This window comes from Dipodomys merriami, unplaced genomic scaffold, assembly GCF_024711535.1.
Source record: "Dipodomys merriami isolate MVZ:Mamm:240054 unplaced genomic scaffold, mDipMer1.0.p SCAF_613, whole genome shotgun sequence".
In the NCBI taxonomy this organism is placed as follows: Eukaryota; Metazoa; Chordata; class Mammalia; order Rodentia; family Heteromyidae; genus Dipodomys; species Dipodomys merriami.
Window position 1 is genome coordinate 615,684 of NW_027206195.1, and position 14,317 is coordinate 630,000.

General features: G+C 52.2%; 1 protein-coding gene across 2 annotated transcripts in view; it reads left to right on the forward strand.

The window, feature by feature from the left end:
- The first annotated feature begins 465 nt into the window (after positions 1-465).
- The window catches only part of LOC138814823 (caspase-9-like), a 17,378-nt gene continuing 3,526 nt past the window's right edge, over positions 466-14,317 (forward strand). For both annotated transcript variants that reach the window (XM_070003906.1, XM_070003907.1), the window contains exons 1-7: positions 466-819; positions 4,096-4,477; positions 5,416-5,450; positions 6,774-6,950; positions 7,467-7,556; positions 8,006-8,153; positions 13,925-14,104. In XM_070003906.1, the coding sequence (XP_069860007.1) occupies positions 688-819; positions 4,096-4,477; positions 5,416-5,450; positions 6,774-6,950; positions 7,467-7,556; positions 8,006-8,153; positions 13,925-14,104 (1,144 nt within the window). In that variant the 5' untranslated portion in view covers positions 466-687. The remainder of the gene's footprint in view (positions 820-4,095; positions 4,478-5,415; positions 5,451-6,773; positions 6,951-7,466; positions 7,557-8,005; positions 8,154-13,924; positions 14,105-14,317) is intronic.

Genomic DNA, 14,317 nt, shown 5'->3' on the forward strand with positions numbered 1-14,317 from the left:
GGCTCATCCAAGGCGAGGGGGCGGGGTAGTGTGAGGGGCGTGTCCTGCGGGCTCCGCCAGGGCGAGGGGGCGGGGTAGTGGGAGGGGGCGTGTCCTGCGGGCTCCCCCAGGGCGAGGGGGCGGGGCAGTGTGAGGGGCGTGTCCTGCAGGCTCCTCCAAGGCGAGGGGGCGGGGCAGTGTGAGGGGCGTGTCCTGCGGGCTCCTCCAAGGCGAGGGGGCGGGGCAGTGTGAGGGGCGTGTCCTGCGGGCTCCTCCAAGGCGAGGGGGCGGGGCAGTGGAAGGGGCGTGTCCTGCAGGCTCCTCCAAGGCGTGGGGGTGGGGTAGTGGGAGGGGCGTGTCCTGCAGGCTCCTCCAAGGCGAGGGGGTGGGGCAGTGGAAGGGGCGTGTCCTGCAGGCTCTTCCAGGGCGAGGGGGTGGGGCACTGGGAAGGGGCGTGTCCTGCAGGCTCTTCCTGGGCGAGGGGGCAAAGCAGCGGGCAGGGTCCTGAGGCGGGCCGGAGGAGAGCCGTGGCAGGGCCGCACAGTTCCTGGGGTCTCAGGGAGGGACCGGGGCCCCCGGGTGGTGCGGAAGGGACCTGGGGCAGTGTCGCCGGGTGGGCGTGGGGCTTGAGGCGGAACCTGAGGAACGGGAGGGGCGGGCCCAAGATCCGGAAGCGGACGGAATTCCGGGCCCATCCGCCTGCAGGCCATGGACGACGCGGACCGGAGGCTCCTTCGGCGGTGCCGGGTGCGCCTGGTGGGCGAGCTGCAGGTGGCCTCGCTCTGGGACGCCTTGCTGAATCGCGAGCTCTTCACGCCCGACATGATCGAGGACATCCAGGTGCGCCCGGCTCCGCGCGGCCTCTTCCCCCGGACCCCCGCTCCCGTCGGCCTCCTTCCGCTCTCCCATCCCCGCTCCCCCACCGTCCCGCTCCCCGACCTCCCGCGCGGCCTTCCTCTGCCCCCCCATCCCCGCTCCCCGACCTCCCGCGCGGCCTTCCTCTGCCCCCCCATCCCCGCTCCCCTACCTCCCGCGAGGCCTCCCTCTGCCCCCCCATCCCCGCTTCCCGGCCTCCGGCGCGGCCTCCCTCCGCACCCCCCATCCCCGCTCCCCGGCTCCCGCGCGGCCTCCCTCCGCACCCCCACCGTCCCCGCTCCCCGGCTCCCGCGCGGCCTCCCTCCGCACTCCCCCACCGTCCCCGCTCCCCGACTCCCGCGCGGTCTCCCTCTGCCCCGCCCCCCATCCCCGCTCCCCGACCTCCCGCGCCGCCTTCCTCTGCCCCCCCATCCCCGCTCCCCTACCTCCCGCGAGGCCTCCCTCTGCCCCCCCATCCCCGCTCCCCGGCTCCCGCGCGGCCTCCCTCCGCACCCCCCATCCCCGCTCCCCGGCTCCCGCGCGGCCTCTCTCTTCACTCTCCCACCGTCCCCGCTCCCCGGCTCCCGCGCGGCCTCCCTCCGCACTCCCCCACCGTCCCCGCTCCCCGACTCCCGCGCGGTCTCCCTCTGCCCCGCCCCCCATCCCCGCTCCCCGGCTCCCGCACGGCCTCTCTCTTCACTCTCCCACCGTCCCCGCTCCCCGGCTCCCGCGCGGCCTCCCTCCGCACTCCCCCACCGTCCCCGCTCCCCGACTCCCGCGCGGTCTCCCTCTGCCCCGCCCCCCATCCCCGCTCCCCGGCCTCCCGCGCTGCGCGCAGACTTCTTGGCTGAGGGTGGGGACCGCGGCGATTGCCACAGCCTTTGCCACCCCCCTTTCCGGCGCTTCATGATCCCTACTCACTCCTTTTGGGGAACCGTGGTGTGGCACAGGGGTCTCGCTAACTTTGCCTAGGTTGGACTCTAATGGAGAGCTTTCTGGTCTTTGGGAGTAGCTGGTTTTACGGACGAGAGCCACCACCCTGACCGACCCTTGTGAAGATATATAGATATATATTTATGTGTCTATATATCTTTATATATATATAAAGATATATAGATATATAAGGATATATATATATAAAGATATACATATAAAGATAAAAGATATATATATCTTTATATATATATGTGTGTATATATATATATATATATAAATAAAGCACTCTAAGATCTTTGTCCTAGCACCCCACAGGTCTGTGAGGACACAGACCTACCCTGAGGAGCAGGCTGAAGGCCCCCGCGTTGCCCTGGGGGCTCCACCTTCTCCATCCCTCCCTCCATCCATCCATCCACCCACCCACCCACCCATGAGTGGCCTGGCACAATGAAGTGATTAATAATAAAGGAGTCAGGAATGCCCTCTGTGTGGTGGAGTGGAAGTGACTTGGACGGTAATCCCTGAAGTCCATTCCAAGGGTTCACAGTCCTCACGCTCTGGGTGCTGTAATGGACTTCCCTGCCCGGTTCCCTTCACCAGTCCTCCCAGTGTTAGCAGATATTTCACACTTGAAAAGAGGCTGGAAATCTTGGTTTCCTTGTTTCCTTCTCTGACTTAAAATGTTAGCAACAACCTGGCCCTGGTGGCTCATGCCTATAATGCTAACTACTCAGGAGGCTGAGGTCTGAGGATTGAGGTTGGAAGCCAGCAGGGGCAGAAAAGTTTGTGAGACTCTTATATCCAAAAAACTACTCAGAGAAAGCTGGAAGTGGTGCTGTGGCTCAAGTGGTAGAGCACTATAGCCTTGAGTGTAAAGAGGCTCAGAGACAGAGTCTAGGACCTGAGGTTCAAGCCCCAAGACCAAAAAAAAAAAAAAAATGTTAGCAACAGAGTCAGATTTTTAATATTTGTTTATTTATTTATTTATTTTTGTCGGTCATGGAGCCTGAAATCTGGGCCTGGGCACTGCCCCTCAGCTCTTTAGCTCAAGGCTAGTGCTCTACCAGTTGAGCCACAGCACCACTTCCAGCTTTTTCTGCTTATGTGGTGCTGAGGAACCCAGGGCCTCATGCATGCAAGACAAGCACTCTACCACTGAGCCACCTTCCCAGCCCCTCAGGTTTTTTTGTTTGTTTGTTTGTTTTTGACAGAACTGAGGTTTGATTTCAGGGCTTTATGAATGCTAGACATGCATACTACTGTTTGAGCTGTGCCTGAAGCTTCTAACAAAGTATGTTGGTCAGGGTGACGGAATCCTGTAATGGTAGACATTGGGACGATTTCAGTTTAAGGCTAGCTGAGGCAAAAAGTTAACAAGCCAGGAATGGCTATGGAAATGGTTCACATTTGAAGGCCAATTTGGGCAAAAATGTGAGACTCAATGTGAAAAAAATAGGACAAAAATGAATGGAGATGAGGTTAAACAATAGACTTAAGTAAACTTATGGTAGATGTTGAGTTCAATCCCCCAAACCAAAAAAAAAAAAAAAGTGAAGTAAAATGAAAATTTTTATTTCCTTCATGCGCCCACATGCTCCGTAGCCACATCTGGCTGCCAGTGACCACATTGTAGAGCCTCAGTTCAGAGCATCTCTGTCTTCAGGGAAAGTTCTGGAGCAGCTGCATAGGAAATCTATGGAGCCTGCAGTTTGCCAGAGCTGGCTTTCTAGGAACAGGCAGCAGACAACTGGGTGCTTCTTTCTGCTCCATCTTCCTCAGTGGCCCCAATATTCTGATGGTTTGCACCCCTGTCCATTTGTCCACCTCCTGGGCACACAGTCAGTGCCCACGTTCTCTGCATTCTGTCTTGTCATTCTCGCTCTGCCTCCTGACGTGGCCATGGCTGCCTCCTGTCCATTGTCCTCCCCCTTGCTGGGACCATGTTTCTTTTTCTTTTTTTTTTTTTTTTGAGGCAGATCTCTGTCACTTTCTTCTTCAAACTGGTGTTTCCTCATGGGTTTCGGGAGTAATTAAAATCTAGTCTTTCCTCCTCCCTTTTTTTTCCTTTTCCTTCTTGTGCTGGACATAGGACTCACGGCCCTGTTTGCTACAAGATTTTTGTGAGCACAGTGCTGGGCATGTAGTAGATGCCCTGAAATACTCATGGATAGATAAGTACAGTGCAGGGAGACTGACAGACCCATGCTCAGTGTACCTGCAGGTCTGTTTCTGCCCATGTGGAAACATGCTAGATGGGAAGCGAGGCAGGAGAGAGCCACATAGAAGTAGCTGGGTAAGGAAGGTCTGATCTTTCTCTCCCTACAGCATGCAGGCTCCCGGTCCCGGCGGGACCAAGCCAGGCAGCTGGTTACAGATCTGGAGACCCGAGGGAAGCAGGCCCTTCCCCTGTTCATCTCCTGCTTAGAGGACACGGGCCAGGACACACTGGCCTCGTTCCTGCGAACGAGTCGGCAAGCAGTGTCAAGGGACCCTGAGGCCCTGGTGCCAGTGGTCCTGGCACCTACTGGGAGCAAAACGGAGGAACCAAGAGTGACAAAGCGGGATCTGTGGCAGCCAGCCCAAGGAAAGCTCACCCCCATGGTGCTGGGACCTGAGGAGCTCACACCAGCCCAGCGTAGGCCAGAGGTTCTCAGACCAGAACTACCCAGGCCAGTGGACATTGTTTCTGGAGGATTCCGTGATGTCTGTGAGTTTTGGTACAGTGGTTGGTGGGTAACCAAGGGTTCAACCAGAAGTTAACTACAGAAGTTAACCAGAAGTTAATTAGAGCAGGGCCTTCCAGAAATGAACTGGAACTGAAAATCCTCTTGAGTGCTGGGATTACAGATGTGAGTCACCATGACCAGCCTTAGTTCCCAGCATAGGCCCATTTTTGGGCTTTTGAGCATAGCTCAAAAACATAAGCCTATTTTCCCTCTCCTTCCTTCCCATCCTTTCTTCCTCTTTCTTTTTTGTTGGTCATGGGGCTTGAACTCAGCTGTCTCTGAGCTTTTTTTGCTCAAGGCTAATACTCTACCACTTAGAGCCACAGCGCCACTTCCAGTTTTCTAGTGGTTTATTAGAGATAAGAGTCTAATGGACTTTCTTGCCTGGGCTGGCTTTGAACTGTGATCCTCAGATCTCAGCCTCCTGAGTAGCGAGAATTACAGGCACCTGCCCCCCTTCCCTGTCTTTCTGTCTCCTTTCTTCCTTTCTCTCTTTCTTTCATCTTCCTTCCTCTCTCTTTCTCTCTCTGTTCCCCTCCTGTTTTCCTCCCTCTTCCCTTCCCTTCTCTCAGGAGTACTGGGTTTGAACTCAGTACTTGATGGGCATTCATTCTACCACATGAATCATCTACCACAGCCACAGTGAGTATCTCAACAGCTCTTTTCGTGGCTATCTCCAGGTGCATCCATTTCTCTTGGAAATAGGTCCGGACATAGTTCAGAGGATGAGTATGTGTTTAATGTTGTTGGAAATTTCTGGACCATTCTCCATGGGGCTGTGCTGCTGATTCCCACCAGCAGAGCCTGCGGTCCTTGAGGTCCTGAGCCTCTCTCATTTTGGGGGGGGGTGTTGCTGTAATCTTTTGGTCTTTCCCAGGGGGACCCTGACATTTGCATTTCCCTTTCTCTGCATTGACAGGTGCTCAGGAGAGGTTGCGGGGAAACACGGATTTGGTGAGTCTTTGTGTGGTTGGGAGGCCAGTGGCTCTGGGCTTGTCCCTCTCTATCCCAGTCCCTTCTCTGAAGCTGTAGGAAGTGAGGGAACCCTGCTCCTCCTCCATGGCTCCCTGACCCTGTGCAGTATTTGCTGGTGTAGATGGGTTCCTCCTTACCCTTCTTCACCTGGAAGGTCAGGGTCAGACCTTACGGGGTGGGCAAGGGGCATTGGCTCAGCTGTGCTGTCCACCCCACGCCAAGTCACCCATGCTCCATTCTTGGATGGGACACCAGGGGACAACACCACACCTTCTCTGGTCCCCCTCTGTCAGAGGGAATATAGAAAGTACCAAGAGCCACAAACAAGAATGTGCCTTGTGAGGGAGCCCAAGGGTCTGAGCCTGGGGAGCCACCTGCAGTTCCCGGGTGTCATTTATGGCACAGATGGACCCCAGACCCAGATGCTCTGGAGGCAGACCCTGGCCAAGCCTGCTGACTGACAAGCCCACCACGAGCTTCTCACCTGTGCCCTGGGCCACAACTGCTGGCCTGTGTGGCATGTAAGGTTCTCTCTCTCAGTCTTTTTTGTCTTTGTCTCTTTTTGCCCTCCCACCCACCCTCCCTTCCTATCTTCCTTCCTTCCTTTCATGCCAATCCTGGGGCTTGAACTCAGGGCCTGGACACTGTCCTTGAGTTGCTTTTTTTTTTTTTCCCCCTTGATCATGGGGCTTGATTTTGGGGCCTGGGCACTGTCCCTGAGCTCTTGTGTTCAAGGCTAGCACTCTACCACTTTGGTTTTCTGGTGGTTAACTGGAGATGAGAGTCTCACAGACTTTGCTGCTTGTCTGGCTTTGGCCTCCTGAGTAGCTTCGCTTGCTGGCTGAGCCACCAGCACTCAGCTTCCTGAGCTTCTTTTTACTCCAGGCCAGCGCCCTACTAGTTGAGCCACAACTCCACTTAGGGGTTTTTGGTGGCTAAATAGAGATGAGTCCCATAGACTTTCCTGGCTTCAAACTGAGATCCTCAGATCTCAGCCTTTTGAGCAGCAAGGATTACAGACCTGAGCCACTGGTGCCTAGCTTGGCTTGTTAAGATTTTTAAGCCAGTGGCTCCCATTGCTGACTGCTGTGACAGAAGCAAGCCCTCTCCAGAGAGAAGCCAGGCAGCTGGCACTCACCCAGCACTATCTAGCTGGGACCCACAGTGGGAGGCAGACCTCTGCATCCTGCCCCAGCTTTCCAGACTCTGGTGGGAGAGGGCCAGGACCAGGGACTCGCCTGCCTTCCTGAGGAGTGCAGTGAACTCCCCCACCCCTTGTTTACAGTATATCTGCTTGGACAGGCGTATGTTATGGATGCAGACCCATGTGGCTACTGTCTCATTGTCAACAATGTGAACTTCTGCCCTGCCTCGAGGCTCAGCCTGCGCACTGGCTCCAACGTGGACTGTGAGAAGCTGCAGCACCGCTTCCACCAGCTGCACTTTTCTGTGGAGGTCAAGTGTGACCTGTCTGCCAAGGTACAGTCCCTGCCCACCTGGGGGATGGTGGGCAAATGGGCCGAGGCCTCCAAGGGACCCGAGGCCTCCAAGGGACCCGAAAGCAGGCCGACTCCCCAAAAAGCCTCATCTTTACATCTGGAGAGAGAGAGAGAGAGAGAGGTGTGTGTGTGTGTGTGTGTGTGTGTGTGTGTGTGTGTGTGTGTGTGTGTGTGTGTGTGTGTGTGTGTGTGTGTGTGTGTGTGTGTGTGTGTGTGTGTGTGTGTGTGTGTGTGTGTGTGTGTGTGTGTGCGCGCATATGGCCCAGTTGCTACAGATTCAGGCATCAGATGAGCGAAGGAGAGTGTGAGGATTAGCTCTGTGCTGCCTGCCATGTGACCTCCTGTGCCTCAGTTGCCCTGATAAGGTTGTTGGGATTAGATGAGCACTATACACAGACACATTCCTTTCCCTGAGAGCAGTGTATTTGTGGTGGCGGGGGAGGGGGGGTGGCTGTGCAGGCCTTAGGGTGCTCCCCACTGCTGCCTCTCCTCCTAGCAAATGGTCCAGGCCTTGACAGAGCTGGCGCAGCGGGACCATCGTGCTCTGGACTGCTGTGTGGTGGTCATCCTGTCTCATGGCTGTCAGGTAGGAGCCTGCCCTCCTGCATCCCTTCTCCCCTTCCCCCCTTCCCTTTCCCCTGGTCTGCTGTCCTGGGAGGGCACACAGGAGGCCATCCCTCCTTACATCCGTGGTGAGGTTTTGAGGTCCTGTCCACCTCCTGCTGTTTTCTCAGGCACTGTCTGCCCCTCTGCTTCACCGCAGAGGACAAGGTGGGAGAGGCCATGTCTTCTCACTGAGCTCTCATCCTGATGTTTCTCAGTACTCTGCACACAGGTGTTGTCAGCTACTTCCCTTGCCCTGTGTCTGTACGGGGCCCTTTCCTGCTGGGGCCCTCTCCAGGCTTGGCCACTGATGAGCTTTGCTGCTCGCACTGCCCTGGGCCTTCTGAAAGCTTGGCTCCCATGATGCTTTTGGACAGGTGGGTGGCTACTGTCCCAGGTCTCGTTGTGTAACCCAGCTTGTTGGGCTTCCAGGCCAGCCACCTGCAGTTCCCGGGTGCCATTTATGGCACAGATGGACGTTCTGTGTCTGTGGAGAGGATTGTGAACATCTTTAATGGGACCCACTGCCCTGGCCTGGGCGGGAAGCCCAAGCTCTTCTTCATCCAGGCCTGCGGTGGGGGTAAGCAGCTCCTCAATTCCCAAGTCCCATCCTCCCCCCCCCCCACCTGTACCCACTGACTCACACCACTGTCATGTGGTGGCCCCTCTGCCAACTTCATCTTAGAGAGAGAGAGAGAGAGAGAGAGAGAGAGTGTGTGTGTGTGTGTGTTGTGCCTGCACATACATTTATGCCAGTTCTTGGGCTTGAACTCGGGGCCTCATACTCTCACTTGTCTTTTTTGTTCAAGGCTGGCTTTCTGCTTCAAGAGCTACACTTCTGCTTCTGATATTTTGCTGGTTCATTGTAGATAGAGTCTCTTGAATTTGTCTGCTTGAGCTGGCCTCAAACCATGATTTTTCTGATCTCAGCCTTCTGAGTCGCTAAGATTATAGGCAAAAGACAACTTTGGAGTTTCTGTAGAAAAAGTCAAATGGAGAAACACTTGGTTTTCCATGTCACTCTCTAGTCTCTGCCATCTTGAGACCCCATTCAAACCAACCTGGAGAAAGGGAGTAGAACAGCAAGGAGAAACTAAAGAACGGATTTATTGGAATTTTCAAAGGCCCATTTTCCTGATTTGATGATTTTGTGCCAGTCCTAGGGCTTGAACTCAGGGCCTGGGCACTGTCTGAGCTTTTTGTTTAAGGCTACAACTCTGTCACTTGAGCCATAGCTCCACTTGTGACTTTTTGGTAGTTAATTGGAGTTAAGAGCCTCACAGGCTGGGTGCTGGTGGCTCATGCCTGTAATCCTAGATATTCAGGAGGCTGAAATCTGAGGATCACGGTTCAAAGCCAGCCTGGGCAGGAAAGTCTGTGAGACTCTTTTTTTTTTTTTTGGTCTGATCGTGGGCCTGAACTCTATTTAGGAGGCTGAAATCTGAGGATCACGGTTCAAAGCCAGCCTGGGCAGGAAAGTCCGTGAGACTCTTTTTTTTTTTTTTTTTTTTGGGTCGGGTTGTGGGCCTGAACTCTGGGCCTGGGCGCTGTCCCTCAGCTCTTCAGCTCAAGACTAGCACTCTCTACCACTTGAGCCACAGCGCCACTTCCGGCTTTTTTTTTTTTTGCTTATGTGGTGCTGAGGAATCGAACCCAGGGCCTCATGCATGCAAGGCAAGTGCTCTACCACTGAGCCACCTTCCCAGCCCATCCGTGAGACTCTTATCTCCAATAAACCACCAGAAAACTGGAAGTGGTACTGTGGCTCAAGTGGTAGAGTGCTAGCCTTGAGTTGAAGAGCTGAGGGACAGCGCCCAGGCCCAGATTTCAAGCCCCATGATCGGCCAAAAAAAAAAAAAAAAAGCCTCACAGACTTTTATGCCTGCAGCTTTTGAACCATGATCCTTAGATCTCAGCCTCCTGAGTAACTGGCGTGAGCCACCAGAGTACCTGGCTTTTCCTCACTTTTTCTTTTCTTTTTGTCATTGTGGGGCTTGAACTCTGGGCCTGGGGGGTGTCCCTCAGCTCTTCAGCTCAAGGCAAGTGTTCTGCCACTTGAGCCACAGCTACACTTCCGGTTTTCCAGTAGTTTATTGGAGATGGCTTTGAACCGTGATCCTCAGATCTCAGCCTCCTGAGTAGCTAGGATTACAGATGTGAGCCACCAGTGCCCGGCTCTCCTCACTTTTTCTAGCAATGCTGAGTATGGAATCCAGGGTTTTTCACATACTCTAGGTAATTGCTTTCCTACTGAGCTACATCCCCAGTCCTGAGTTACTTGAGCTAGGGCTTCACTGTGTAGCTCAGGCTGGTCTCGAACTTGCTGCCACTTTGCAAGTGCTAGGACTATAGGCATATACCACCACACCGGCTCCATTACCTCCTTTTAATAAAACAAAATGGAAAAATGGAGCAAGGAACTAAGCTTCCTGAGGATGCTCAGGGCCGAAGAGAAACTTTGAAATAATGTCCCCTCTCACATGAAATCAAGGCAAATTGTAACTCCCTGGAGCAGCCTGATGTCAAAGCTGGACAAGGCGGATTAAGAATCCCCCTCATCTGGAGCTCAGTCTGCTTTACTCCTCATGCTGTGATCTGGTGTTTAATACTGTGGCCACATGGTGGCACCATATCCACTCACAAAATAGCCCTAGGTCTGTGTGGGGTCAGATGTCCTGTTCACATACATGAGAAAACTTGTTCTGGGTTTGGTGACTATGGTGTTGCTATTTTGAAACTCACTGTTAGAATTTAAAACAAGACATGCTTCCTTTGGTAAGAGATAATGCAGCACCAGGGCCGAAGAACATGTTTCAAAGTTAGAAACGGATGTGTCAGGTCAGTGACCAGGTGTGAAGCATGATCCAAGGGGCCAAAGCCAGATTACCACTCAATTAGAATTGTAGAGCTCATGCTGAGAAGGCAGAAAGCAATTTCACTATATCACAGTGGCTGCGGGTTTTATACACCTAGGAAATAATGAAATTTTATTTTATTTTTTGGTAGGTTGTGGGACTTGAACTTAGGGCCTAGGCACTGTCCATGAGCTTTGTTTGCTCAAGGCTGCTGCTCTACCACTTTGAGCCACAGCATTACTTCCCAGATGGTAAATTGGAGATAAAAATCTCATGGGCTTTCTTACCTGGGCTGGCTTTGAACCTTGATCCTCAGATCTCAGCCTCCTGAATAGCTAGGGTTCTAGGCACCTTACCAGCTACCAGCACCCGGCTGTGAAAAACCATGTGACTGTTTTTGTGAGTTGATTTCGGGGTGTTCTTTTATGCTAGTGGTCTCCACATCTACCTTTATGCTAGTACCACATGGTTTTGAATAGCATAGCTTTGTAGCCAGTTTGAATTCTGGAAGTATGAGTTCTCCAGCTTTCTTGTGTTTATTCAAGATAGTTTTGGTTATTTGGAATCCCTTGAGATTCCAGTTGAATTGTAGTATAGCATTTTTTATTTTTGCAAATAAGTACTGAAGTGCTGACAGAAACTGCATTTAATCTATAAATTGTATTGAGTACTGTTGACATTCTAGCATTAGGTTTTCTAGTCTGTCATGGCATGCATTTTTAAAAATAATGTGTATGTTTAATTTTTTTGAGTACTGTCTTGTAGTTTTTGTTGTACATTTTTTTTGTTTTTGTTTTTGGGTCCGGTCGTGGGGCCTGAACTCTGGGCCTGGGCGCTGTCCCTCAGCTCTTCAGCTCAAGGCTAGCACTCTACCACTTGAGCCACAGCACCACTTCCGGCTTTTCTCTTTTTGCTTATGTGGTGCTGAGGAATAGAACCCAGGGCCTCAGGCATGCAAGGCAAGCGCTCTACCGCTGAGCCACCTTCCCAGCCCTGTACATGTTTTTTTACCTCCATGGTTAAGGTGATTCCCAAGTATTTCCACTTTTTGATACTGGTTGTAAATGGAATAGGTATAATTTCCTTTTCAAGGTATTTTGTGAGTTTGATTATGTATTTGATCAATTCTAACAGTTTTTGTTTCTGTAATCTTTAGGATTTTTTTTTTTGGTCAGTCATGGGGCTTAAACTCTGGGCATGTGTCCCTCAGCTCTTCAGCTCAAGGTGAATGCTCTACCACTTGAGCCACAGCACCACTTCTGGTTTTCTGACTGGTTTATTGGAGATAGAAGTCTTGGGGACTTTCCTGCCCGGGCTGGCTTTGAACCTTGATCCTTATATCTCAGCCTCCTGAGTAGCTAGGATTACAGATGTGAGCCACTGGCGCCCAGCTTCTTTAAGATTTTTTTACATACTCACAGATCATACCATCTGTGAACAGAGATAGTTGTCAATTTGGATGATTTGTGTTTCTTTTCTTGCCGAGTTGCTGTGGCTAGAACTTGTGGTGCCATGTTGAAGTGCAAAGCACTCAGGTGCCCTGGTTATGGAGGAAATGCTTTTGGTCTTTCACCATTGAGAGCAATGTCTACGGGAGATTTTTCACTGGTGGTTCCTATTATATGGAGGTAGTTTTACTTCTGTTCTTGGCCTGTTGAGGTTTTTTTTTGTTGTTGTTGTTGTTTGTTGGTTGGTTGGTTTTGGGGCCTAAACTCTGGGCCTGGGCGCTGTCCCTCAGCTCTTCAGCTCAAGGCTAGTGCCCAACCACTTGAGCCATAGCGCCACGTCTGCCTTTTTCTACTTATGTGGTGCTGAGGAATCGAACCCAGGGCCTTATGCATGCAAGGCAAGATTCTACCTCTGAGCCACCTTCCCAGCCCTAAGGTATTTGTTGTTAATCATGAAAGGTTGTTGAATTTTATTAAGTACATTTTTGGGGAGAGGGAGACTGGAGATTTTGAACTCAGGGCCTCACATTTGCTAGGCTGATCTACACCTCCAGCCCTGTTTTTCTCTGGCTGTTTTTAGGAGAGGATCTTGCTTTCCACTTAGGCATGGCCCTGAGCTGTGATATGCCTACTCTCCTTCCCTTTGTTTTTGTCAAATGGTTTTTTTATTTTGCATCAGTTATGTAGTTTTTCCCTTTCATTCTATTGATGTGGTAAGTTAATTGGTTAATTTTTAAATATCAAGCCATTCTTCATTCCAGAAAGTCTCATTTGGTCAGGATACATGATCCTTTACATGTGCTATGAGTTCTGTGTGCTTGAGTGTGTCTGTGTGTCTGTCTGTGTTGTGCCAGTACTGAAGATTGAACTCTGGGCCTGTGCTCTTGTTTAGCTTTTTTACCCAAGGCTAGATCTCTATCACTTGAGCCATACCTCTGCTTCTGACATTTTGCTGGTTCATTGGAGATAAGTGTCTCACAGATCCAGATACCAGTGGTTCATACCTGTAATTCTAGCTACTCAGAAGGCTGAGATCTGAGGATCATGGTTGGAAGCCAACCTGGGCAGGAAAGTCCATGAGACTCTTAACTCCAGTTAACTACTAGAAAACTGGAAGTGGGGCTGGGAAGGTGGCTCAGTGGTAGAGTGCTTGCCTTGCATGCATGGGGCCCTAGGTTCGATTCCTCAGCACCACATAAGCAAGGGAAAAAAAAGCCAGAAGTGGCACTGTGGCTCAAGTGGTAGTCTTGAGCTGAAGGACTGAGGGAGAGCGCCCAGGCCCAGAGGTCAGGCCCCACGACCAGACCAAAAAAAAAACAAAAAAGAAAACTGGAAGTGGCACAGTGGCTCTAAGTGGTAGAGTACTACTACCCTTTAGCAAAAAGAGCTCAGAGACAGTGCCCAGGCCCCAAGTTCAAGCCCATAACAATAACCACCAACAAAAAAAGTCTCACGGACATTTTTGCCCAGTCCGGCTTTGAACTGTGATCCTCAGATCTCAGCCTCCTGACTAGGATTACAGATGTGAGCCACTGGCACCCAGCTGTGTGCTAATGTTGATGACATATTTTTGCATGAATGTTCTTAAAGACTTTTAGCTGTATTTTATTGTAGTGTCTTAGTGTCTGTCCAGATCATGCTGTCTGTGGAGGATGAGTTAGGAAATGTTCCTTCCTCTTTAATTTGGAAATTTTTTTTTTTTGGGGGGTCCAGTCCTGAACTCTGGGCCTGGGCGCTGTCCCTCAGCTCTTCAGCTCAAAGCTAGCGCTCTACCCCTTGAGCCACAGCGCCACTTCCGGCTTTTTTCTTTTTGCTTATGTGGTGCTGAGGAATCGAACCCAGGGCCGCAGGCTTGCAAGGCTAGTGCTCTACCACTGAGCCACCTTCCCAGCCCCTAATTTGGAAAATTTAAAGGGCTGGCGTTAATTTTCCTTTGAGTGTTCGGTACACTGATGGTGAGGCCTCTTTCTTCCTTGTTAGGAAAAAATCCCTGTGTTGCAGTGGTGTGTGGGTCGCAGTGACGTAGTGTTGCTTTCTGCCTCTCACAGAGCAGAGGGACCATGGTTTTGAGGTGACCCTCAGTTTCCCTGAAGACAGGGGGTCCAGCAGCGACCCTGAGCCCGACGCTGCCCCTTTCCAGGAGGGCACAAGGTCCTCGGACCAGCTGGATGCCATGTCAAGCTTGCCCACCCCCAGTGACATCCTCGTGTCCTACTCCACCTTCCCAGGTGAGCTCCTGCGGCCCAGGCAGCTGCCCATGCAGTCCCGCTGTGCCCCTTGCCGTCTGTGCCCCTGAGCCTGCAGCCTCCCCTGGCAGCCTCTACTCAGGGGGAGTGGGCAGCTTAGGGATTCCCCCTGCCTTGGCTCTCTCGACCTTAAAATGGGGACAGTCATTGTCCCTAAAGGGTGGGAAAGAAGGAAGGAAGGATTTCCTTCTTCCC